At 41.5% G+C, this 26540-nt stretch overlaps 1 protein-coding gene across 1 annotated transcript in view; it reads left to right on the top strand.

Moving 5' to 3' along the window:
* The window catches only part of LMBRD1 (LMBR1 domain containing 1), a 275940-nt gene that overhangs the window by 10099 nt on the left and 239301 nt on the right, over window positions 1-26540 (top strand). The window contains exons 2-3 of the mRNA XM_040349910.1: window positions 14323-14499; window positions 22382-22445. Coding sequence (XP_040205844.1) covers window positions 14323-14499; window positions 22382-22445 — 241 coding nt within the window. The remainder of the gene's footprint in view (window positions 1-14322; window positions 14500-22381; window positions 22446-26540) is intronic.

Below are 26540 nucleotides of genomic sequence, written 5' to 3'. Positions count from 1 at the left end.
CCTGCATACTGCTGCATCCTTCAATATTTTTTTTGTCACTACTGTGTACCCCCTCTCCACAACTGCACCTCTGGACCCCTTTACATTACACATCACCCTGCACCTCTGGACCCCCCTTACATTACACAGCACCCTGCACACCCTTACATTACACAGCACCCAGTACCTCTGGACCCCTTTTACATTACACAGCACCCTGCACCCCTTTACATTACACAGACCCCCACAGCTCTGGACACCTGTATGTTACACAGACACCCCCTAACAGTTCTTGACCCCCTACAGTGCACATACCCCCTCCAACAGTGCAGACCCCCCCCTACAGTGAAGACCCCCCCTTCAGACCCATAATGTACCTCAGACATGGAGAGCCCGAGGTAGTGGCTTTGCAGGGGGGGGTATTGCGAGTTGCACCCGAGCCAGTCTGCACACCCGGGACCCGGCGCCATGATCCTTCCTATTCTCTCTGTGGTCGCGGCTCTGATCAGTCTCGACAGGCTGTCACAGCCGAGCAGAGTGAAGCTGCCTCCCCCTCCTCATGCATGCACACAGCAATGTGTAGACATGGAGGGGGAGGCAGCTTCACTCTGCTCGGCTTTGAAAGCTGCTGCCAAGACTGATCAGAGCTGCGAACACGGAGAGGAAAGAATGGGATCATTGCAGCGGGTCTTGGGTGTGCCGACTGGCTCGGGTGCGGCTCGCAATACCCCCCCTGCAAAGCCACTAGCTCAAGCTCTCCATGTGTGTCTTGTCAACGCATTGTCTCGCTGCCTAAACCAGTGGTGCTGTCTTTGCTTCAGTCGCAGAGGGGGGGCACTGGCCTGACGCCACCCCCAGTGTGGGGCACCGGGGCGTCCCGCCTCTCCCACTTAGTACGCCACTATATGCCCCCCCTTTCTTTCCTTACTGTGGTTTCCATTTCTCCAGGGAACTCAGAAGCAGTGAGAAACGGCTCCTACAGCGAGAACAGAAGATGACCAGGGAACATGATTTCCTGATTTGCCTGGAATCAACATGTACTCCATCGCTTCTGAATTTCCAGCTATCTTTCCTCTGCTACTGTAGCAAAGGCTGTAGCTAGTTAAGCACCATCCATGCTTCATTCGCTGCAATAGAGGGCAAGGGAGACCTCTGGGGTCTTATAGTCTCTAAAATGCAGTCATGTAGGAGGCTTGTTGGCCCCTTTGTGATGGAAATAAAGTTAAATAAATAAAAAAAATTGTGAAACACAGAAAATACAAAAATGACCAAAAGATAAATTGAAAGCACCCCTCATAAGCTCCATACACACCCCTATTCGAACATGCTGCATGGAGTGAGCATGTGTATGTAAACATATGTTGTAGAGAGAAGAGCCATCGTACACTGTCATCTCTGTCCTGCAGCAGCTCCTCCAATGACCCGCTGTTGACTCACCGACAGTCCCATTCACTTTAATGGGGTGGCTGGTGATGCGGCAGCAACACAACAAGGTGAGGGAATTGGCGGCAGCAGGTGAGTGGATGCCCGCTAACAGGTGCTGCCATGATGGATCTGAAATGACGCGTGCTCTTAAAATGTAAGGACTCATTCTTGCTTGTAGTTAGAATCTTTAATATTTGCAAACAAAAATAAGGTTTCCTATTTAGAATAATAAGCTGTCAGGTTAGTAAATATTCCCAAACTGGGTCTCTCTAATGGCCTGCTGCCATTTTGCTTTTCAAGGGAGGAAAAATGCACTTCAAGCTATGTGCATAAAGATTACAAGGTTTAAAAGCTGCTTGGAAGGTTTCACTTCCATTTTTACTGCTTGCCCTTCCTCCTCACACTTGGAACCCGGTACAGATGCATTTCTTTTCAAACAATTATACAATTTTTAGTGTACATGGATGTGCAAAACAATGGGGTAAAGGAATATTCCTTAACATTGTTTTATCTCATGGTTACTGTGAAATTGTGTAAATGCATCAATGCAGTGCATGTTAACTCAGTTTGCAGAGCTTGTATAAATTGAATGAGTTTACCAAAAAAAAATTATATTGCAGAATATATAGCCTCATGCTCCATTTCATCCTGAATAAACTAAATTATTAATGTATCTTAAATAGAAAACTATCTTTAGATTGTTTTACTCAAAGCATTTTATTAAAATAAATTTAGATTTATTATTTTTTTTATTTACTTTTTGTTCCACCCTGGGCAGACCGTTGCACTACATAGTTGAAGGTAAATCTAAAGGAAATCTAACAAGAAAATTGTATAATGTATGACCAGCTTTAGTCCTAAGCATGAATACTTAGGATCGATCTGGTGTGCGGTGGCTCTTCCCACTGTTCCTAACTAAAGGGCGTGACCATCTCAGCTTGCTTCCTGTACCTGGAGTTCAGGTGGCACTGGGAATTAGCTGCAGGGCGTTATGCGTTCTTTCAGTTTGATGTTAACAAAACATAAGTTTTGTCACATATGTGCGATATAGACTTTTAACTTTTTTGTTACTTGAGCTGTTTTTGTGTTATTTTTTTTTTATACATGTGCAAAAAAAAACCTTTAGGCCTGAAGATTGCATAAAACCCCCAGAAAATTATACATTTTGAAAGAAGACAAAGGGTTGTAAAGGTTATTTTTTTTAAATAGGTTCCTTTTAAGCTAGTGCATTGTTGGTTCACTTACCTTTTCCTTCGATTTCCCTTCTAAATGTTTTTTTTCTTTGTTTTCTTTGTCTGAATTTCTCACTTCCTGTTCCTCCTCAGTAAGGTGTTCAGTAAGCTGTTTTAAATGACTTTCCACAGCTCAGATGATGGTAGAAAGCTTACTGAGGAGAAACAGGAAGTGAGAAATTCAGTCAAAGAAAACAATGCACTAGCTTAAAACAGGGCTTGACAAATCCCGGGCGCCAGGTCGCCATGGCGACTAGAAATAGGGTCCTGGCGACTTGGCTTGGAAGGGGGGGCACCATCTGGTGGTGAGCCGTTGGTATTACAAGTTATTACCACCAGATGTGTAAGCTGGCGCCATCTGGTGGTGGCCGTTGGTATTACAAGTTAAGCATTACAAGTTAAACAGCAATTCTAATGTAATTTTTCACTATTTTCACTGCCATCTTCTTCCCTCTTATTAGAACCCCCAAACATTATATATTTTTTTTATCCTAACACCCTAGAGAATAAAATGGCGATCGTGCAAAACTTTCTGTCACGCCGTATTTTCGCAGCGGTCTTGCAAGCGCACTTTTTTTGGGAAAAAATTACACTTTTTTTAATTAAAAAATAAGACAACAGTAAAGTTATCCCCATTTTTTTTTTATATTGTGAAAGATAATGTTACGCCGAGTAAATTGATACCCAACATGTCACGCTTCAAAATTACGTCCGCTCGTGGAATGGCGTCAAACTTTTACCCTTTAAAATCTCCATAGGCGACATGGTTGCATGTTTTGAGTTACAGAGGAGGTCTAGGGCTAGAATTATTGCTCTTGCTCTACCAATCGCGGCGATACCTTACATGTGTGGTTTGAACACCGTTTACATATGCGGTCACTGCTCACGTATGTGTTCGCTTCTGCACGCAAGCTCGTCGGGACGGGGCGCGTTTTCTGGCTCCTAACTTTTTTAGCTGGCTCCTAGATTCCAAGCAAATTTGTCAAACCCTGGCTTAAAAGAACCAATTTAGAAAATAAAAGACAAACCTTTACAACCCCTTTTAAAGTCTATCTGAAAGCGACTGCTCAGATTCGAAAAATGTATCTTTTGTTTGTACTGCCAGAAGGCCCCAGGAAGGGGCAGGCAGCGTCAAAATCTACTATTTCCAAGTGGATTCGACAAGTTATTTTTCAGGCTTATGGTTTGAAAGAGGGAGTTCCGCCTTTTCAAAATAGAGCACATTCTACCAGGGCAGTTGGTGCTTCATGGGCGGTGCATCATCAAGCCTCTGACTCGGATCTGCAAGACCGCAACTTGGTCTTCGGTACATACATTCACTACGTTTTATCAGCTGGATGTAAAAAGGATATGAGGATATCGCCTTGTGCTGTAGGCAGCGGTTTTGGTCCTCAAGCCTGATAGCGTCCTGCTTTGTGTGTCTCCCCTCAAGGGACATTGCTTTGGGACATCCCATATAGTTAATACTATCCAGCCTCTGTGTCCTGTGATGTACGAAAAAGAAGATAGGATTGTTATAGCAGCTTACCTGTAAATACCTTTTCTTGTACGTCACGGGACACAGAGCTCCCGCCCCTCTTCTTGGGATACGTATTGCTTTTGCTACAAAAACTGAGGTACTCCTGGTATGGGAGGGGTTATATAGGGGAGGGGACTTCCTGTCTTAGGGTGTGACAGTGTCCATCACCTGAAGGTGACCTATAACCTGTATAGTTTATTACTATTCAGCTCTGTGTCCCGTGATGTACTCCTAAGAAAATGATTTTTTACAGGTAAGCTGTTATAAAAATCCTATGTTTTACACTTTTTGGGAACCAGTGACACAAATACAGTGATCAGTGCTAAAAAATATGCACGGTTACTGTACTAATGACACTGGCTGGAAAGGGGTTAAACGGCTAGGATAATCAAAGGGTTTAGTGTAAACCTTGTGTTGCTTTTACTAAGGCAAGTCCATTGTTTCCCTGCTGACAGGACAGAACTCCTGCCCTGTTTTACATAGGCAGAGTTCTGTCCTGCATGTTTTCCAGACGATCGGCGGGTGCTGGCGGTCATCCATTGGCTCGGGATCTGCTGTCTAATCACAGCAGAGGTGGGTTGCCAGCGGTGCATGCGTGCCCCCCCCCCTGTTAGTAAGTGATCCTGCGCATCAAGAGCTACCTTGCCAGTGTATACATGTTATACAGTCGGAAAGTGGTTAAGTAAATATAGAATCTGAAGACAGCATTTCAGGAGAATCTTCCACAAACTGTGAAGCATGGTGGTTCATGTAAGGAAGACCACAAACCTTGAAACTGAAGGAATTTTTGCATAGATGTTATACAAAACACCTACAAGATTACATTTACATTTTTTCTTAACAATCCTGTTATGCAGCACAGTGCTGTGTAATTTGGCTCCTTGGAATTATTGTAATTTGGCTCACCTGAAATACCTGGTTGTTTCCGCGCCCCCCCCCAACTGACCACGGTCTATCATGACTGCTGAGCCCTGGCACCATGGTCAGTTTACGTACCTCCGTCTTCCACCTTGGATGTGGGGAAACCTGCATCCAATTTCCACTAGTGTGAGCCCAACCTAAGAGCTCATCCACATGCAGCTCAAAGAAGCTGCTCTTACAGGCTTTTGCGTTTGTTTTTTGATCTCTAATTGTATAATTTTTTTTATCCCAAGAAACTCCCCTCTGTTAGCCAATGTGTCCATGCACACTAGGACATTTTCAGGCATATGCTCCTACAGGCAGAACATGTAAAATGTTTGTTGCACCTTTTTTTTTGTTTTTTTTTTTGTTTTGTTTATACAGTGGTTAAGGAAATTAGATCTGGGAGGGGTTTTGAAAAAAAATGATTATGCTCGAAAGAGCTAAATAAAAACGTGAGACCGAGCACAAAAAAAGAACAAGCGTCTTTTAAGTTTTTATAGGCAGAAATAAAAGCTCAAAAGCCACTTTTTTTTTTCTCTGCAGTGAGGAGTCTGTCTGTTCATTTTTATTTTTTTACCCAACTTTATTTCTATAAGTTTATTTCTATAAACTGTAAATATTAACCACTTAAGACCCGGACCAAAATGCAGCTAAAGGACCTTGCCCCTTTTTGCGATTCGGCACTGCGTCGCTTTAACTGACAATTGCGCTGTCGTGCGACGTGGCTCCCAGGCAAAATTGGCGTCTTTTTTTCCCCCACAAATAGAGCTTTCTTGTGGTGGTATTTGATCACCTCTGAAGTTTTTATTTTTTGCGCTATAAACAAAAATAGAGCGACAATTTTTAAAAAGATGCAATATTTTTTAGTTTTTGCTATAATAAATATCCCCCAAAAATATATAAAAAAAAATATATAAAAATATAGCCGATACGTATTCTTCTACCTATTTTTGGTAAAAAAAAATCGCAATAAGCGTTTATCGGTTGGTTTGCGCAAAATGTATAGCGTTTACAAAATAGAGGATAGTTTTATTGCATTTTTATTTTTATTTTTATTTTTTTTCATGACAGACATTATGGCGGACACTTCGGACAATTTTTTGACACATTTTTGGGACCATTGTCATTTTCACAGCAAAAAAATGCATTTAAAATGCATTGTTTGTTGTGAAAATGACAATTGCAGTTTGGGAGTTAACCACAGGGGGCGCTGATGGGGTTATGTGTGACCTCGTGTGTTTACAACTGTAGGGGGTGTGGCTGTAGGTGTGACGTCATCAATTGTGTCCCCCTATAAAAGGGATCACACGATCGATGACGCCGCTTCAGTGAAGAATAGGGAAGCCGTGTTTACACACGGCTCTCCCTGTTCTTCAGCTCCGGGGACTGATTGCGGAACTCCAGCGGCGATCGAGTCTTACGGTCACGGAGCTTCGAACCGGGTCGCGGGAGTGCGCCGCGGGCGCGCGCCCGCAACCCCGCGGTTGGGCTTAAAGGACAATGTACATATACGTTGATGTGCCCAGCCGTGCCATTCTGCCGACGTATATCGGCGTGAAGGGGTCCTTAAGTGGTTAAGGATTAATTGCAAGTCTGATGCCTTGTGCACACAACCGTTTTTCATGACGAGAAAACTGGCATTTTTTTATATTGGTCGTGAAAAAACTGCCCGCCAAAAAATTGAAACCAGCTCTCTTTTTTTTTTTCTCGTCGTGTTTTCAGTCAGTTTTTTTCTAGTCGCGAAAAACAGTCATGTGCATGCTTTTCCGAGGGGGAAAAAAACTTGCATGCTAAGAATCAAGTAAGCAGCCCAAAGGGTGGCATCATGTGAAAGGAACTGCCTCTTTTATAGTCCCGTCGTACGTGTTGTACATCACGCACTTTGGTTGGACAGTTTTTTGCATGAACGTGTGTATGTAAGTCAGGCTGGAGAGGAATCGCATTGGGAAAAACATTTTTTTTTTTTTTCTGCCGAGAAAAATGGTTGTGTGTACAAGGTATGAGAGTTGCAAAAAATACAACCTGATCTGCAGAAAGGAAACCAGATGGATGAGTTATTCAGAATGAGATGTTGAAGGTCAATGAAACCAGTTCTTTAACTATGTTAATGACAACAAAACATTCTGAGCACGTAGATCCCCCTAAAATGGATAATGGTGATCTAGTTACCAGAGCAAACAAACACAATAAGACCCCTTTCACACTGGGGCATTTTTCAGGTGCTTTTGGGCTAAAAATAGTGCCTGAAAAGCGCCTCCCCTGCAGTCTCGGTGTAAAAGCCAGAGTGTTTTCACACTGAGGCGCTGCACTGACAGGACATTTAAAAACTAAAAATAAAAAATGCCCACCTGCTCCAGTGTGAAAGCAGCCTAAGGGGGCCCATTCACATCTATGTGGTGCAGTAACAGGAGGTGCCATTATTCCAAATGGCAATTCAATCCACTAGTAGAGCGGCAGGCACTACAGCCAAACAGAAATGCATGGAGCTTTTTACTTTTTACTCTGATGTTAAAGGGAGATAAAACATTTTCCTCTGGTAGACAAGAAAGAGTATGGCATCTAGTAAGATCACTTGAGATGCCACTAGTATGCATTATCACATATTGCAGCTTGATGATCCAGACTCCAAGTGTAATTTGGAAGCTGGACATTTTCATAAACCTTTTTGTTTTGGTGCTCTACTATGCGGTCTTTGTAACAAATTATAAATTCTTATCTGCGTGGGTTTGATGTCCCCACACATGAATCTACTTTCTATTAAATAGTCTAAAACAACATAAAAAGCTTGCAAGAGAAGAATTAATAACATGGTTGAGGCTAATGGACTGTTTTTTTCGAATTAACTGACTTTCGATTGTTAAACAGGAAGGCCAAGTTAAATTTTAGGCTGCTATAAATGTCTTTATTGATTTGAATAACTACTGAAAATTTTAAAATGCCATTTATTTTGCCATAAGCCTTTAGAATTCTTTAATGCTTTAATAATAAGCAGTGTTTTTTTAAATGGATTTCAATATTGTAATTATGACTATTTCCCATTATTTTAAAACTTTCAATTCATGCAATAAATTCTGAATGTTACGTAAGAAGTAATATTGGTGCTTATTTACTGGAAATGTGCTGCAAAAAATAATTTAGTGTGTGTGTGTGTGTGTGTGTGTGTGTGTATATATATATATATATATGTGTATATATATATGTGTGTGTATATATATATATATATGTGTGTGTGTGTGTGTATATATATATATATATATATATATATATATATATATATATATATATATATATATATATATATATATATATATATATATATATATATATATATATATATGCACGCACGCACGCACAAAAAGAGAATATCGTCCAAAAGTTAATTTATTTAAGTAATTCAATTCAAAAGGTGAAACACCTATATTATAAAGATTCATTACACACAGTGATACATTTCGACCATTTCTTTCTTTTAACTTAGGATATTGTGAAAAAGTTTAATATTTTAGATTTGTGGCGTCACACTCTAATCAGCTAATTAACTCAAAACACCTGTAAAGGTTTCATGAGCCTTTTAAATGGTATCTCAGTCTAGTTCAGTAGGTTATCCAATCATGGGGTAGACTGCTGACTTGACGGAAGACAGTCATTGACACCCTCCACAAGGAGGGTAAGTCACAAAATGTCATTGCTAAAGAAGCTGGTTGTTCACAGAGTGCTGTATCCAAGTATTTTAATGAAAAGTCAGTGGACGGAAAAAGTGTGGTAGAAAAAGGTGCACAAGCACCAGGAATAACCAGTCTTAAGAGGATTGTGAAGCAAAGGCTATTTAAGAATTTGGGGGAGATTCAGAAGGAGTGGACTACAACAGGCGTCGGTGCCTAAAGAGCCCCCACACACAGACGTATATAGGACATGGGCTAAAACTGTTGCATTCCTTGAGTCAAGCCACTCCTTAACCAGAGACAATGTCAGGAGGTTCTTTCTTGGGCTAAGGAGAAAAAGGACTGGACTGTTGCTCAGTGGTCCAGTCTTCTGTTTTTCAGATGAAAGTAAATTTTGCATTTCATTTGGAAATCAAGGTCCCAGAGTCTGGCGGAAGAGTGAAGGCATGGGGAGGCATGTCATCTGCTGGTGTTGGTCCACTGTGTTTCATCAAGCCCATAGTCGGTGCAGCCCTCTACCAGGAAATTCTAGAGTACTTCTTGCTTCCCTCTGCTAAAGAGATTTATGGAAATGCTGATTTCATTTTCCACCTGCCCACACTGCCAAATGTACCAATGCCTGGATTCAATGATCATGGTATCGCTGTGCTTGATTGGCCAGCAAACTCGCCTGACCTAAACCCCATAGAGAATATGTGAGGTATTGTCAAGAGGAAGATGAGACACCAGACCCAACAATGCAGACAAGCTGAAGGCTGCTATCAAAGCAACCTTGGTTTCCATAACACCTCAGCAGTGCCAGAGGCTGATCGCTCCCAAAACCATGCCATATTGATGCAGTAATTCATGCAAAAGGAGGCCCTGACCAAGTATTGAGTGCATACGATACTGTACATGGACATACTTTTTCAGTAAGCCAACATTTCTGTATTAAAAATCCTTTCTTTGCTGTAAGCCATAATTATCAGAAATGCTTGAAATATATCCCTGTGTAAACAATCTATATCAGGGCTCAATTTCAAGTCCTGAGCTACTAGCTAGGCCTTAAGGGTTACTCGCCACCAGTTGCCCCACCCTACCCTACCCCTAATTCTGCCCCTAAACACGCCCTCATAAATTATCTCATGAAATGACACGTTCATTTTTTTTTTTTTGCAGAATTAAGTTCGAAAAATAATTATTAACAACAACTTTATCGTTGCAGTGTGACCTCTGCAGCAGAAGAGCGAGGGCGGCCAGATCATCACAGGAAAGGAGCTGGGCCTCCTGACCCAGTGCCTGTGACAGACCACATTCACACCGGCATTGGACCAGCTTTCTGTCTCACAGGTGCTGGGTCAGGAGGTGGGGCTGTGTGTGACCGTGAGCGGAGGCAATTCTAATGTAAGCTGTTAGAGCAGGCTATCCCCGCTCTGTGATCCAGCCAGCTCTCCTCTTCCTCATCACTCTTTCCTTGTGATGATCTGGCCGACCTCTCTTCTCCGTGCTCCCATTCGACCCCCGCCTGCTGGCGCTGCTTACCCCCCCCCCCCCGCGCTCCCAGGCAGCCCAGGCTCGTCAGCCCTTATTTTCCACTTTGGAAAATGCGAGGGGAAAATGTAAGGGTTGCTATATGAGTTTTGGTTTTTGAACTGAATTCCTGATTTTTTTTTTTTTTTTTTAATGTGTGTGTTTACTGTAATATAAAGACCCTGCTATGGGCACTGAAATGGAGAATCTGGTTGTACTTGTGAAGACATACGAATAGTACCAAGCATTGTTACTATCAGTGGCTTTTCTGGGGTGCCCCTCCTGGCAGGTGGTGATGAGACATGGGGATGTTTCTTATCCTTACAAGTCTTTAAAATATATTTTTTGTATGTTTTTTTAGTGTGACTTCACACCTGGCTGATCTGTTGGGGTGTGTTACAGCACTTACATTAATGTGTTGTGATAAGGCAGCCCATTTATTTTACAATGATCTGCCAATGTGACAATGAACCAAAAAACTGGGTTTGCACTATTAATTTATTTTATTTTGCTGCACACAACGACTCACATCAGTGTACATTGTGAGGTGCTTGTCCAGTGATGTGCTATTGTTAATGAACGTTGCCACGGCATACTAGATAGAGGGCCAAAGCTGTAAGCCCGCCATTAAGTAATCCTGAAAGAGGGTCACCTAAATAAAAAGTCGTCCTAGTCTTTAACGGTGACTGGGGGTCAGTCAGAGGAACCACAGTGGCCACCGACTTTGCAGCCTTCTGCAGGCCTAAGCTTCCTTCTGTGATCTGGCGCCATTTTATTGTGGCCCTTGGCATTACATGTAAAACAGCAGTTCTAATGTGTTTTTCACTCCCATCTCCTTCCCTCTAATTAGAACCCCCAAACTTTTTATATATTTTTTTATTCTAACACCCTAGAGAATAAAATGGCAGTCATTGCAATACTTTCTGTCACACCGAATTTGCACAGAGGTCTTCCAAGCGCACTTTTTTGGGGAAAAAATACACTCTTTTTTTTTTTTTTTTTTTTTTATAAAATAAAATAAAAAAACAGTAAAGTTAGCCAATTTTTTTTTATATTGTGAAAGATAATGTTACGTCGAGTAAATTGATACCCAACATGTCACGCTTCAAAATTGTGTCTGCTCGTGGAATGGCGACAAACTTTTACCCTTTAAAATCTTGTTTTAAAAAATTCTACAGGTTGCATGTTTTGAGTTACAGAGGAGGTCTAGGGCTAGAATTATTGCTCTCGCTCTACCGATCCCGGCGATACCTCATGTGTGGTTTTAATACCATTTACATTTGCGGTTGCTACTCACGTATGCGTTCGCTCCTAACTTTTTTAGCTGGCTCCTAGATTCCAAGCATATTTGTCAAACCCTGTATGTACAATTATATTCTGCTAGATGGTAGGTACCATTCAACACACAAATTATTCCAGTACCTTGACTGACTGTATGTCTGCATCCTGGCAACGTTTTTGTGTCTCAGCCTTGCAATGGGTCAAACTGGGCACCAAAAGCTACCCGTTGGAATGCGAGAGAGGGGTGTACTTACTCCTCCCCCACCGCCTTTTTAACCAGGAGGCTAGGATACTTTAGTAGACTTTCACTATTAAAACAGTAATTTATGCGTGACGATACCGATCTGGCACATTATGGGACCTTTTTTTACAGCAAGAATTGTTGTAGTTTAGTAAAAAAAAAAAAAAAATCTTCCTTTAGAGTGGAGGTATAAGCACCACAAACCAAAAACGATTTGATACATTTTTATTATTCAAAGCAAACTCCCCTATCCATCCATGTCTCCATGCTTAATTTTGTTGAAAAAGCATGTTGAAAAATACTACCCTAGCATTTGTTACTGGAGGTGGCAGCCCATTAAATTGACTTCCAGCTAGGGATGCACCGAAATTTCGGCCGCTGAAACATATCGTCCGAAAATGGTGTTTTCCGCACTTTGCCAAAACAGAAATGTTGCCGATAATGGTGCTGAAAAAGGGGCGGGGTCATCCCGCTGGGTGCCGCACGTGTATTATCCCGGCTTGCCCCTCAGTCTCCCCTCTCTCCTCCTCCTTCTCACTCCTGTGTACATACAGTACACAGTAGGGCTGCGCATCTTCACCGGTCTCACGATTCGATTCGATTCCGCGATGCATCACGATTGCAGCGCAAGTGCGCATGGCTCTCCCCCCAAAATACTAAAGGAGATGGATCAGAGACTGCAGACATAGTACAGGAGATGGATCAGAGACTGCAGACATAGTACTGGAGATGGTCAGAGACTGCAGACATAGTACAGGAGATGGTCAGAGACTGCAGACATAGTACAGGAGATGGTCAGAGACTGCAGACATAGTACAGGAGATGGTCAGAGATTGCAGACATAGTACAGGAGATGGTCAGAGACTGCAGACATAGTACAGGAGATGGTCAGAGGCTGCATTTGATGGACACGGGTGAGGCTGCATTTGATGGACACGGGTGAGGCTGCATTCATCTCCTGTACCATGTCTGCAGTCTCTGACCGTCTTCTCTACCACGTCTGCAGCCTCTGACCATCTCCTGCATCATATCTGCTAGAGGTGCACCGCATGGAAATATTGCTAATACTATTAGCAATGTGTTATATAAAAATGTATACGTTTTATTTAAAATAAAATTTATTTTTATATTTAAAATATATACTGTCATTTTTGGTATGGGTCATTTTCGGTTTCGGCCTGACATTTTTATTTATTTCGGTTTCGAAATTTCCATTTCGGTGCACCTCTACTTCCAGCTGGTGATCATGATCTACCTCCCTCTGTTCTTGACCACCCAGCCAGCCCCTTACATGGTAGCAGGCATAAAATTTAGAGGGAAGAATGTCCTAAAGCGTTCTAACCCCAACCCCTGGTCATCAAAGGGTTAAATAGTTTCTCATTGTATGTACATTTTGTAATTTTTATAATTGTGCTTTCTGGCTGATCCATCCATGCTTGGTCCGTGACCCAATTTGATCAGACATTTGGAGATCGGGTGCTGGGCTTACTGATCTGAACGTGGGTTTTCAAGTTAGTGACTCCCAATACTGAAATGAGGAAAAGGATGAACACAGAGCTTCAAAAAACAAGTTGGTACCAGGAGCTCCCATATTTTTATGCTGATAGTTGTACTATAAGGTTTTAACTGCGGAGTGTTTTTACGAGAAACACATAGGTACTCTCTGGCATATACATTACCGGTTGGTTCTTATTTTTATTTTATTTTTTGGGAGAACCAGCTGATTTCAGGTAAGAGTTCAGACTTCATATGTACGTCTATTGAAGTTATTTCGCTAAAAGGCTGTAAATGACTAAACGGGTTCTACTCCATTAGTGAATAAATACCTACACATGGGTGTTTATTAGCTACAGCTTGTTTCTGATTTCCTGGAGGGTAGTAAATGCATGTAGTGATGTTGTTATCTATTTGTTCACGTAAATGCTAAAAAGTGGCTTTCTATAAATAATTAAAAAAAAAAAAACGGAAAATGCAGACTGGCGCTTCCAAGAAACCACAGGTATAAACATTGGTCATTAAAAGAATGCTAAAAAAAGCAGTGTGCAAAACAGAGTTTTATTTTGGGCAGGTATGTTTATCAGTTTAAAAACTTAAGAACATTTGTCTGTTTCTGACCATTAACCATTAACCTATTTATACATGTTGTATGCTTGGAAAGGCATTTTGTTTTATCCAATTTTTGTAGGAAAGTTGACTGTTTCCTTGCTCCCACAGTAGCAGTGTTGCAGTACAGGGGGGTTTGGGAAGAGACGGATAAGCGGAAGTTTGACTTTTGAGTGGATCTCCGCTTTAACCACTACCATACTGGGCACTTTCCCCCCTTCCTGCCTAGGACAATTTTTAGCTTTCAGCGCTGTCACATTTTGAATGACAATTGCGCGGTCATGCTACACTGTACCCAAACTAATTTTTTTATCATTTTCTTCCCACAAATTGAGCTTTTTTTTTTGGTGGTATTTGGATCCTATTGCATTTGTTCCGTCTGCGTGTGTGTTGTGTCTTTTTTTTTTTTTTTTTTTTTTAACTGATCATTTTGAAATTTTGTGGTTAATTTTTTTTTTTTTTTAATAGGCTATTTTGGCTTTTTGCTGGATTTATGTTCGAAAGTATCAAAGTCGTCGAGAGAGTGAAGTGATTTCAACTATTACAGCAATATGTTCACTTGCTATTGCTCTGATCACCTCTGCTCTGCTGCCTGTGGACATTTTCCTTGTCTCTTTTATGAAGAATCAAAATGGCACATTTAAGGTACATTTTTATTATTTTTTTTTCTTTGTGTGTGTGAAATATATTATATTATATTTATGTTATTATTATTGTAGACCTGGTAATATTTATTTGTCCCTATCTCTATTTTTATAAGTGCTTATCTAACTTATGTAGTTATTGTAAAGTCCTGATTTTGACTACTAATCTCATAGCATCCAGGATCCATTATCTGTAAATCCATTAGTTGTATGTAATGTCAAAACTTTAAAATATAGCTGGTGGTCAGTAATGTTCCATATCCGAGAATACCAAGCATCTATCTTATACAAGAACTGTTAACAGCACTCAACAGTTGCCTGGGTTACAGTCTTGAAGACAGGAACTGTCTTCGCTACTTGAGCAAAATGTTTTTTTTTTTTTTATATTACTTAAAACCCCAAAACAATTATATATTTGCTAAAAGCAGAGACCCTTGTAAATAAAATAAATATATACCAAACATTTCAAGCCTTCAAATTGTATGCACTCAGGAAATGATACAATGGTGCCAAAAATTGTCCATAAGCGATCCCTACAGACAAGCCTTTTACAGGTCGCCAATTTAGAGTTAACCACAAATAATGGCCTTTTTTGTTTTATTCTCTCTAACTCTGATGTTTACTTCAATATCTATATGTGGCAATATGTGTTGTGTAGTTGATGTTTACATACATATGGGTGCGGAAAGGGAGTTGCCGATCCAGGTGGCTATGCTAAGCGATCAATGTCTTCTCAGGAGATCAAGGGTGCCGGCAACGCACAAAGCAAGTAGTAGAGAAATTGAATGGACAGCCACACTCCAAAAAAACCTTGATGGTTGTCTTTTTATTGTAAAACAAATAAATAGCACTACAAAACACAGCAAAACATGGGGAAGGCAGCTTACGCGTTTCACACTATCAATTGGTGCTTAATCATGGCCATGATTAAGCACTAATAATGTGAAACGCATAGGCTGCCATCCCCATGTTTTGCTGTGTTTTGTAGTGCTATTTATTTATTTGTTTTACAATAAAGACAACCATCAAGGTCTTTTTGGAGTGCGGCTGTCCATTCAATTTCTCTACTACATACACCTGGGTGCCCTTTGACCACAAAATGTGCACGATTCCCCCATCAGCACAGACCCTGTCCCCGCCAGGAGAAAATAGTGGTCATCACTAGTGGTTATAGTGACTGCTAGCGATCATCGCAAGATAATCCGGCAGGCTGGTTGCACCCAAGTTAATCGGTCGATTTGGTACATTAACGGTACCTGGCCCTTAACGGTTCGAATGTCAACTTTTTTTTTAAGACTGACTTCACCCAATTCTTACAGTTCAAAAGAGACCATTCATATAGAGAATAAAAGGTGCTTCCAAGGGAATCTGAAATAAAATGAATACTTTGAGCAGTGATCCAAAAAAACTGCTCATCTACAAATTATTGCCAGGACGAACACCATATGTTGTATCCCAGCTTTGCACCTATTATCTATATCGCATCACTTTCGTCTGTCACTACACCGTCCCTTCTCTGTGTTGCTAAAAAGGAGCTTTTCCTCCAAAGAGCAATGAAGTGTGCATGCAAGCAGTAGTAAACACTTGACACAAGCTGTGACCTTTCCTCACATTATGCATAACAAAGTCAAGTGTTTTGGATGGAGTTGCATTTTAAGGAAACCTTTTTGCTGCATTGAAGGAGCACTATAATGTGTTTACAAATTTTCAGTTAATATTGAAATGTTTGCCTGTTGATAATTGTTGATGTGTCTAATATTTTTCTTATTTCCTGTTTTCAAGATTCTTTTACTTGTAAAATTGTAGATTCTTCGTGTTGTGGCTCTTTTTGTATAATAGAAAAGTACTTTTACCATTTTTTACAAATGCTGCTATATTCGGTTTTCCAAAAAGTCTTTACCAGCCTAATAATCCAAGAAAGAAGAGGAGGGAGAGTGAAGTATATTGTCAGACGTTTTTGTGACCTGGTTGACAGACTTGTGTGGAGATAGAGGGACACTAACAGGCACTCTGGAGAACTGCTGCCTAACCATACCCAGGTGTGTGTGTGTGTGTGTGTGTGGTAACGTAAGGTGTCCTGTACATGACCAAACGGGGTCCATGCAGCTTGCGGAGCCTACATAATGACATCACCAGAGCCTGCTGCTGCCGTCATATACAACCTCCCATTTAGAAGAATTTGAAGAGGTGGTTGTGTGCTGGGCATTTCGCTGTGCACAACCCTTTACAGCTTCTAATGCACCTCAGTGGACAGCTGAGGTACTGCTCGTCTACCCTCACTGATGGACTTGTGTGAGGGTAGAGGCATAGTAATGCAGTAACTGTGCAGGCCGAGCGGACTGATGGACCTTTGTTGAGAGACAAAGGTGTGTGGAGTAAGAGGGGCAGTTGAGCATTCAGCAAAGTCACTGTACAGAGTTGCTGCCTGACCCAGGTGTCTGTGTTTTCTTTTGGTCCCTTGTCTTTGTCCTGGTGCCAGGAACCATAAACCAGGCAGAGACAGAAAATGCAGTGAAAATCACACCTTTTAGCCCTGGTTCACACTGGTGCGATTTGACGCAGCAATTACTGGAAATGGCACCGTCCTTATTGGTGCGTAGTTTCTGTACTACTTTTTGCAACTTCAGGGTTGCAATTCCCATTGACATCTGTGCAGAAAACCGCACAGATGTCTGTGAAATCGAGAGTGAAATTGTGCGAGTTCAGCTGAACTCGCGCAGCTTCATTCCCGCAGCTCAGTGTGAACCTGGGCTTAATAAAATGGCAGGAACGCAGTCAAAAGCTGAAGCCCGGATTTGGATGTCTGAGCGGGTAATCAGATGATCCAGGGTCAGAAAGCCAGAAGTCAGTGTAGTAAGGAGCAAAAACAGGAACAAGTATCGGAAGAGAAGTCAGCCAGCTCAAGTCATATACTGTACACAGGAACACACTGGAGATCATAGACCATGCAAGGGCATGGAGGAAATGAGCAAAGCTGTTTAAATAGCCAAAAAGGCCTAGCTGTAGGCTGGACTAATGAGTCAGGTAATGGTAGCCAGGTGAGTCACTGTGGAAACAATGAGTGGCTGGTAATTAACAGACAGCTTTGCCCTGAAAGAAAAGTGCTGCTCGTAAATGGCAGGAGCTCAGCCCTGGCACCTAGTGACAACTGTTCTCTCATTTCTTGTCCTGTTGTCGGTGACTGGAATTCCTCCCCAAATAGTCAGTGTAAAAAATTTTTTTATAAAGATTTTGCTCCCAGAATTTGGCAAAATGGATGGAGATATGCTATCATTTTGTGGAATTTATAGCTATCTGCTGTGGGAGTACTATTCTCCATATTCTACTCTGATTGCATAGTTGCACACCGTTTTTAAATTGGTGCTTATGTATCTATATTTCTATAGTAGAAAAGAAATGCTTAAGCACAGCACTAAGATCGAAGATTTGATACATTCACTTCTCATTAACACCCAGTCACAACAAGTATGTCATATCTAAGCACAATTCAGAGTTCATACACATTTTATTGAAATTCGATCTCGCTGAGCCTCTATGAAATTTATTCCTCCTTCTATTCTCCACAGCATCATTCCCTCTCCGTCTCTGCATATAATATGAGCATTGATCAAGTTACAATGCAAACAGAAACTTTTTCTCCAGCTTATAGAAATGCTTGCTGTCCTTTTTTTAAGCTAGGTGGAAACCATCTTTAGGAGGCAGAGATGAGGCTCTGTTCTAGGTGATCATTCTAATGCAAAAAGTGCATCTTGAGGACTTGTTTGCACATACCATAACATGTGTCTCATACCCTGACACCTGGAAGGATTCCGTCCATCCCTTGCTGATCTAATTTTCCTTGAGCCCAGGTTCAGACAACTGCGATGTACTGCAAATTTGATCAATTTTTTTTGTCCTGTGTGAGGTGCGAATTTGCCTTGCGCTTTGAGGTGGACAGGTGAGAATTTATCGTGAATTTCAGAAGGCACACAGTGAACAATTTGCAGAGATGTAAACTGTGTGCTGCGTGTTTACTGCCAGTTCAATTGAAGACTATGAAGATTAAAATTTGCACTGCACCATAGGAATTTGCAGTCGACATGCACAGAACCCCTTTTTTTATTTTTTTTTCTCCCTCAAACCAAGGCCATGGAATACTATGCTTTTCCATGTGTTTGAGTTCTTGGTCATTATATTGAAACAAAAAACTGACAGTTATAAAGTGAAGGCATGTAGGGGTGCTTCACCATAGAGGCTGAATCCTCCACAGACGGCCAAAGATGGATTATAAAATGTGGCCAGCTCAGCAGGGACCAGATTCGTTTGTGGCTGTTCCTGTTTGAGAGAAGTCCATTGTTAGCTCAAGTTCTATCAAACAGGAATGTTGGAAAACGTGACATGTAAAGAAAAATGACTCAATTTTATTAATAAAAAATCAATAAGACAATAACATTCATATATAGTTAAAAACATTTGGTGGCAGACCACACAGATCACCAATAGAAGAATCCCCAGGTGAGGGAAAAATCCCAATGGGACATGGGTCGCAAAGGGCATCTCTACTAGTTTTTTTTTGGTGTAAACCGCTTCATCAGGAGAATGTCTGCAAATGATTAATAATGTAATCCGAGAACTATACAATGAAAAATTCAGAAATACAGTCTCATACATTTAAACAAGAACCAATGTATATTGAGGGGAAAATTTTAACCAAAGCTGCTTACCTAAAGCCCCTAATAGACCCGGACACTAAAGCACCACAAAAGGAGGTCCCCCGCGGAGGACATGGGGGGAGGTGCCATGGATGGACTGACTGTCCAAGTGATTGAAAGAAGATGTCAATAATTGTTGAGACAAGTTGATATAAATAACCAAAGGATAGGGACGAAATCTGTGTGGTGTGCTGTGTTTTTTTTTTTTTTTTTTGTTCATTCAGCCAGTGAGTTAAAACAAAACAAAAACAGATTGCTCCATCTACACAAATGAGGTGGATGAAGAACTGATCAATACGTTTTCCAACATTCCTGTTTGATAGAACTTGAGCTAACAATGGACTTCTCTCAAACAGGAACAGCCACAAACGAATCTGGTCCCTGCTGAGCTGGCCACATTTTATAATCCATCTTTGGCCGTCTGTGGAGGATTCAGCCTCTATGGTGAAGCACCCCTACATGCCTTCACTTTATAACTGTCAGTTTTTTGTTTCAATATAATGACCAAGAACTCAAACACATGGAAAATTTTAAAATATTTTGACCTATGCTTTGTCAACCTTCAGTTAAATCGCTGGAAAGTACTGGATCTTTCTTTTGGACACTATTTGCCAAAATGTATTTTATTTTTTATTAGTTGACCATTATCCTGAGGTTTATAGAAATAAAGGGGGCACTTTTGGCATAATGATCGCTGTCATTTTTATGGCATGTCCCTGTCCAAAAGGGCAACTCATCAGAGCAAAGCTTTAAAAACGTTATATCATTTATTTAATCTTTTTTTTGCTTTCAGGTAACCCCCTTTTCTAAGACATACATGTAAGAAAATTGTTCTTGACCCCATCTATCTTTGAAGCTTTGTCTGGTTTTTGCTCCCTTTCATCTTTAAATTCCTGGAGAGAAAGGTTCTGCACACTCTAAGCTACTTTCCATCTGCAAAAAAAAAATGCCTATTTGACCTTGTATGTTATCAAATCTGCAGGTAGAGTCTACTGAGGATTCTTTTATCACAGACCAGTGTATTTTTCAGTGCCACTGGAAAAGGTCATCACAAATTATTTATGGTCCAGGACCTCTCAGCTCCTTGTACTTAACCGTACTCCTCTTCTAAATTCTAATCTTTAGATCATTGGGTCTTTCTATGTCATATTCTATCTTATATCAATGTGGGCTTATTTTACATTTGTAGCTTTTTCCTTATGTTTACCCACTGTTCAGCACTACAAAGATCTATCCTAAAAACCATGGTATAAAAATCGACATCCTATTTCATGACAATTTGATATGGCAGTTGCTTCTGCCTTTCGAAACGTGAAATGGAGAGTTTGTGTTCCCATCCAGCCTTTTTAACTTCATCCTTTCCTAAACTGTGTCAAATATTTAACCGCTTCTGGGCCGCCCACCACATATATAGGGCGAGCCGGCTAGGCAAAATAGCGCAGTGTACGCGGAAGGCCGCTTCTGCTGTGATTGGACACAGAGGGAACTAATCAGCAGGTACGGCAGCTTCAATGACCACCGGGACCTGCTGATCGTTATGTGGAGAGATAGAGCAACGGTCTTTATGGGGGAAAAAAAAATATATACAAATATAACAACGTAGAGCCGTATCGCAAAAAAAAATGGCCTGGTCAGGAAATGGGTAAAGCCTTCTGACGCAAAAAATTAAATGCATCCTTTACCTGGAAGATCTGTCAGAAAGTGTCTTCAACCATTTGGTACTGTTACCACACATTTCCATTCCGAATGTTATATTGAAGTTCTCCTTTTATAGTCCTTTTTATAGACTATAAAGCTGACTGCTGCTTTTCAAAGTGGGGGGAATGAGAAGTGTCTGGTAGCAGTACAGCAGTAGGGATGAGCATCTCGTGGTTGCCTGTTCGCCTAATAGTGAACATTTATGCAGTGTTCGCGGCAAATTCGAAAGCTGCAGAACATTGTTTAAAAGTCTATGGGAGATTAACATGAAAAAAACAAGTGCTCATTTTTAAAGGCTTATATGCATGGTATTGTCATAAAAAGTGTCGGAAACTGGGTCCTGCCCCAGGGGACATGTATCAATGCAAAAAAAAAGTTTGAAAAACTGACCTTTTTTTCGGGAGCAGTGATTTTAATAATGCTTAAAGTGAAAAATGTCTTTAAATTTCATACCTGGGGGGTGTCTTTAGTTTGCCTGTAAAGTTGCACATTTTCCCGTGTTTAGAACTGTCCCTGCACAAAATGACATTTCTAAAGGAATAAAAGTCATTTAAAACTGATCGCTGTAATGAATTGTTGGGTCCTGGCAATACAGATAAAACTCATTGAAAAAAACGTCATGGACCCCTCGCCAGTCCATTACCAGGCCCTTTGGGTCTGGTATGAATATTAAGGAAAACCCTGAAATAAAAAAAATAAAAAACTGCATGTGTCCCCCCAAAATCTATCCATACCAGGACCTTCAGGTCTGGGAACACTGTGCCAATTTTTTTTTTTTTAAATGTTGTAGGGGTCCCCCTTAAAATCCATACCAGACCCTTATCCGAGCACGCAACCTGGCAGGCTACAGGAAAAGAGGGGGGACGTGATAGTGCCCCCCTCCTGAATCGTACCAGGCCACATGCCCTCAACATGGGGGGGGGGATGGGTGCTTTGGGGCAAATTGCATAAAAGACAGGAGACGCTTCAGGACAAGTCCTTTTATTAAAAAATAAAAATGTCCAGCAATGTCCATTCATTTTCTATTTCGCTGCCCAACCCGGAAAAGAAAAAAAAAAAGCAACAGCTCCGCCTCCATGGGAGGCTCCCGCCAACTGATGCTTCTCTCGCTTTGACAGCTGTTATATAGCTGAGGGCGGGGCCACCTGGTGACGTAAACGGGTGACCCTGCCCCCCTCCTGACTAGAGTACCATTAAAAAATACTTGTTAAATATTGCAAAAAATGGGGCCCGGTATGTCTTAAGCGCCCCCTCCCCAAAAAAAGGAGAAAAAAAAAAGTATGAATGGTTTTCTATATAATTTCCAAGGATGTGGTGCATGTTTTCAGTGCCTACAGGTAGGGGACCATTGTATATGAATTTGAAATGAAACCCAGTAGTTGATACTCTGAACAAAACAAAAAAAAGGAAACCTTTTTTCGGATAACTGACATACTATAATAACATGGATTTCCTTTACAACGTTCCAATATGCAAATTTTTTCTCATTTTTAGGAATGGGCTGAAAATAATTCCTCGCGGTTTCAGATTGAAAATACGGTCTTAATAGGATATTACAGTAAGTACAACTAATGTGGCAAATTTTTTACAGTATAATAATCCATTAAAAATGTTCTATAAACCTAAGGCAGTTATTTTAAGTTAACCAGGCTTATTTAAAGGGTCACTTTTTTTTTAACTAAATAGCTTCCTTTACCTTACTGCAGTTCTGGTTTCATGTCCTTATTGTTCGTTTTTGCTGTAATCCTTCTCTGTACTGAACACTTCCTGGTTGTCTGTTTCCTGATGAAAAAAGTCATGGGAGCTTTCTCTCTGTGGTCACTAATCAAGGAGGTGTGATTACTGTGTGTCTAACACCCCTCAACACCAATCGGTTTCGTTTTCCAAACCATCACTGCCCTGTTCTGGCTGTGCAGCAGAGAAGCAGGAAACATGCAAAAACGAAACTGAAACTACAGGTACATTATATTATTGATTTTTATCTATTTTTAATCATTTTTAAAAGGAATCGGTTAACTATTATGTCTCTATACCCTGTAAACAGTCATTTCAGCAAAAACATTTTTTTTCCTTTACAACTCCTTTAATTAACCCTGCAAGTGGCAGTGTGGTATCATGTGTGGTATCATGTTGTTGGACCAGATCAGACCACTGGATGAGTCCTCATTTGTTTTGGGTATTGGGCTTTGTACCTAGCACTTTTTTGTGTATTTTATGTAGAATAGGCTTGATTTGTGGATTCACTTTTTTTTTTTTTCTTGGACTATATGATACAAGTTGAAAAAACATTTCATATACAGTACAGACCAAACGTTTGGACACACCTTCTCATTCAAAGCGTTTTCTTTATTTTCATGACTATGAAAATTGTAGATTCACACTGAAGGCATCAAAACTATGAATTAACACGTGGAATTATACATAACAAAAAAGTGTAAAACAACTGAAAATATATTTCATATTCTAGGTTCTTCAAAGTAGCCACCTTTTGCAGCAGACACATCTCTAGAACTGTTAAGAGGAGACTGTGTGAATCAGGCCTTCATGGTAGAATATCTGCTAGGAAACCACTGCTAAAGAAAGGCAACAAGCAGAAGAGACTTGTTTGGGCTAAATAACACAAGGAATGGACATTAGACCAGTGGAAATCTGTGCTTTGGTCTGATGAGTTCAAACTTGAGATCTTAGGGCCTGATCCACAAAAACCGGCCGTAACTTAACTTTTGCCATTTTAGTTACACCGCCGCAAAATCTCTACCTAAGTGCCTGATCCACAAAGCACTTACCTAGAAATTTTCAGCGGTGTAACTTAAATCCGTCCGGCGCAAGGCGTGCCTAATCTAATGGGGCGAGTCCCATTAAAATTAGGCGCGCTCCCGCGCCGGACGTACTGCGCATGCTCCCAACGTTATTTTCCTGACGTGCTTTGCGCGGATTTACTTTGCGCCGGGTTTTGAGAATCGCGACGGGCGTAAAAAAAAAAAAAGAGTTGCGGCGGGAAATTAAAAAAAAAAAAAAAAAAAAAAAAAAAAATGACAGCGACGCGGGATAGAAGGGTATACTTTAACAAGGTGTAAACAGTTTACACTTTGTAAAAGCAGCCCTAATTTTGCGACGGCAAACTAATACTTATGGAGAAAGTGTAAAAAGCCAGTATCCATGAAAGAGGAAAGGGGCTAACAACCTAACCGAACCTGGGCTGGCAATGATTGACATTGCAAGGATGAAACACCCGAGTCGGCTATATAGTGTCCTCAATGTGACCGCCTCAACTCGGACACCATCACTAACATGTTTCGAAGCTACGCCTCTTCCTCCAGAGTGGCATAAAAAAAAAAAGGAAAAAAAAACTCAAAATATATGCTGTTTTTTTTTAGGCCAGTCCCTCCCACTAACATCTGATCCCTGTTTTATACTTTTGCCAATAACCACACCTAGCCAGTAGAGCAGGGCTCAAAATTTCAAGTCCTGAGCTACTAGCCGAGCCTCAAGGGTTACTCGCCAACAGATGCCCCACCCAATCCCTACCATGCCCCGCCCTAAACACGCCTTCATAAATTATCTCATAAAATGACACTTAATATTTTATTTTTAGAACTTAATTCTGCATAAAACATTTTAACAACTTTATCTGTGCCCACCATGCTGCCAATCTGTGCCCACCATGCTGCCAATCTGTGTCCACCATGCTGCCAATCTGTGTCCTTCATGCTGCCAATCTGTGCCCACAATGCTGTCTGTGTCCTTCATGCTGTCTATCTGTCCCCATTATGCTGCCTATATGTGTCATTCATGCAGGAAACAGAGGAGAGGAAGTTGATTACCGGGTGTATGATGAGCGCACAGAGGAACATCACAGCTTTCATTTAAATTACCATGTGTTCCCGCCGCTCGCCATCACATGCAGCCCCGCCCCATGTCCGGGGAAATTTTTATACATGTCACTCGTGATTGGGCGGGTGATCTGTCTATCAAAGTCCCGGGACCAGGGGGTGGGGCTGTGTGTGACAGCGAGTGCAGGTAACACGCGGCAATTGAAATGAAAGCCGCCAGTGATGTTCCCTGCGCTCTGATGATCCGGCCGCCCGCCCGCTTTCCTCTCTTCCCCTCCATGAGCGCTGGGAAAAGGACTCCCATAGAACCCCGCATGCCAGCGGTGCTTGTCCCCCCTTCTTCCCAGGCAGCCCTTCATCGCCAGCCCTCAAAATCCACTCGCAAAATGCGAGCAGGCAAATGGAATTTTTGAGGGCTACAGTAGAGTATGTCCCAGCAGTTATCTGCCCAAGCATCCACCTGAGATAAGAAAAGCTTAAGAGTGTTTCTAGGGGTACAATTACACCACAAAGGCTGGCAGAGCTTTCCCCGGTGACCGTTCACCTTTGCCCAAAGATATGGTGGAGCTTCACACGGATGCACACAGCCCAGGCTCCATGGGCTGCAGGTTCTAGCCCAACCAAAAAATAAATAAATTGGGGAATGAACAAAAAAAAAAAATAATAATAATACCAAGAACATTTAAAGTAGAATGCCAGCTAAAAATGAGAATCTGCACAACATTGATTTTTGACTTTTGTATTATCTATTTTTTTTTATTTTTATAGATGGCTGATTAGAATTTAAATATCAGCCCATTCAAGAGCCCTCCTCTATCGGGCTGACAATGGCTGGTTGTGGCTGCTCACTGACACTTTCGTGTACTGTTGTTTGTCCCCACTCTCCCCAGCCCGCCAGCTCATTCCCACCTCTTATTTTTCGTTTGTAACCTATGCAAGTCACATGCTTCTGTAGCATTGTTGTTTATCTCAATTCTCCCTGGCCAGCCAGTTCTACCCTGCCCTACTCAGTCCTGCCTTCTTGTGAAGTATGCACATCACATGCCTTCTCATGAATGACAGTGCTGGGGGAAAATGCAAAGGCCCACGCCACTACACCCCGTCTCCTTGCTCCCCTTGTTATCCAAACTCCTTGAACGTCTGGTCTACAACTAACTGAGCGGCCACCTTGCTGATAATGGTCTTCTTGATCCCCTTCAGTCTGGATTTCGTCCTCGACACTCCAGAGAAACTGCTCTCCTCGAAAAACTATCCCCAACCATCTAACAGCCAAAACCAATGGACACTCCTATTCCTGGACCTCTCTGCTGCCTTTGATACGTTTTACCAGCCCCTCCTTCTCAAAAAACTCTACTCCTCCACTTTGGGTCAGCTGATGGCCTCCCATGGCTCCCAATACCACCTTTACGCTGGCGGCACTATTTCTCTACCCCTCAGCTCACTATTAGTATCCTTTCATATCACTAATTTACTATCGGATATATAAGTCCTCAAACTTGAATCTATCCAAAACCGAACCTATAATTTTTTTCCTGCCCCATGTGCCTCTTCCCCCTGATCGCTCTGTCAAAATTGATGGCATAACCATAAGCCCATCCCCCCCGCATGCCAAGGTCCTAGGTGTAGTCCTGGACTCTGAACTCTTCTTTACGCTCCACGTCCAATCGCTGTCCAAATCTTGCCGCATCAACCTCTGCAACATCTCCAAAATACGCCCCTTTCTAACCAATGACACAACAAAGCTCTTAATTCACTTCCTGGTCATCTCTCACCTCGACTACTGCAACTCCCTCCTCATTGGATTACCTCTACATAGTCCA

Source organism: Rana temporaria, chromosome 4 (genome assembly GCF_905171775.1).
Source record: "Rana temporaria chromosome 4, aRanTem1.1, whole genome shotgun sequence".
Taxonomy (NCBI): domain Eukaryota; kingdom Metazoa; phylum Chordata; class Amphibia; order Anura; family Ranidae; genus Rana; species Rana temporaria.
Note: the sequence above shows the minus strand (reverse complement) of the source record. Positions and strands in the feature narration are given on the sequence as shown.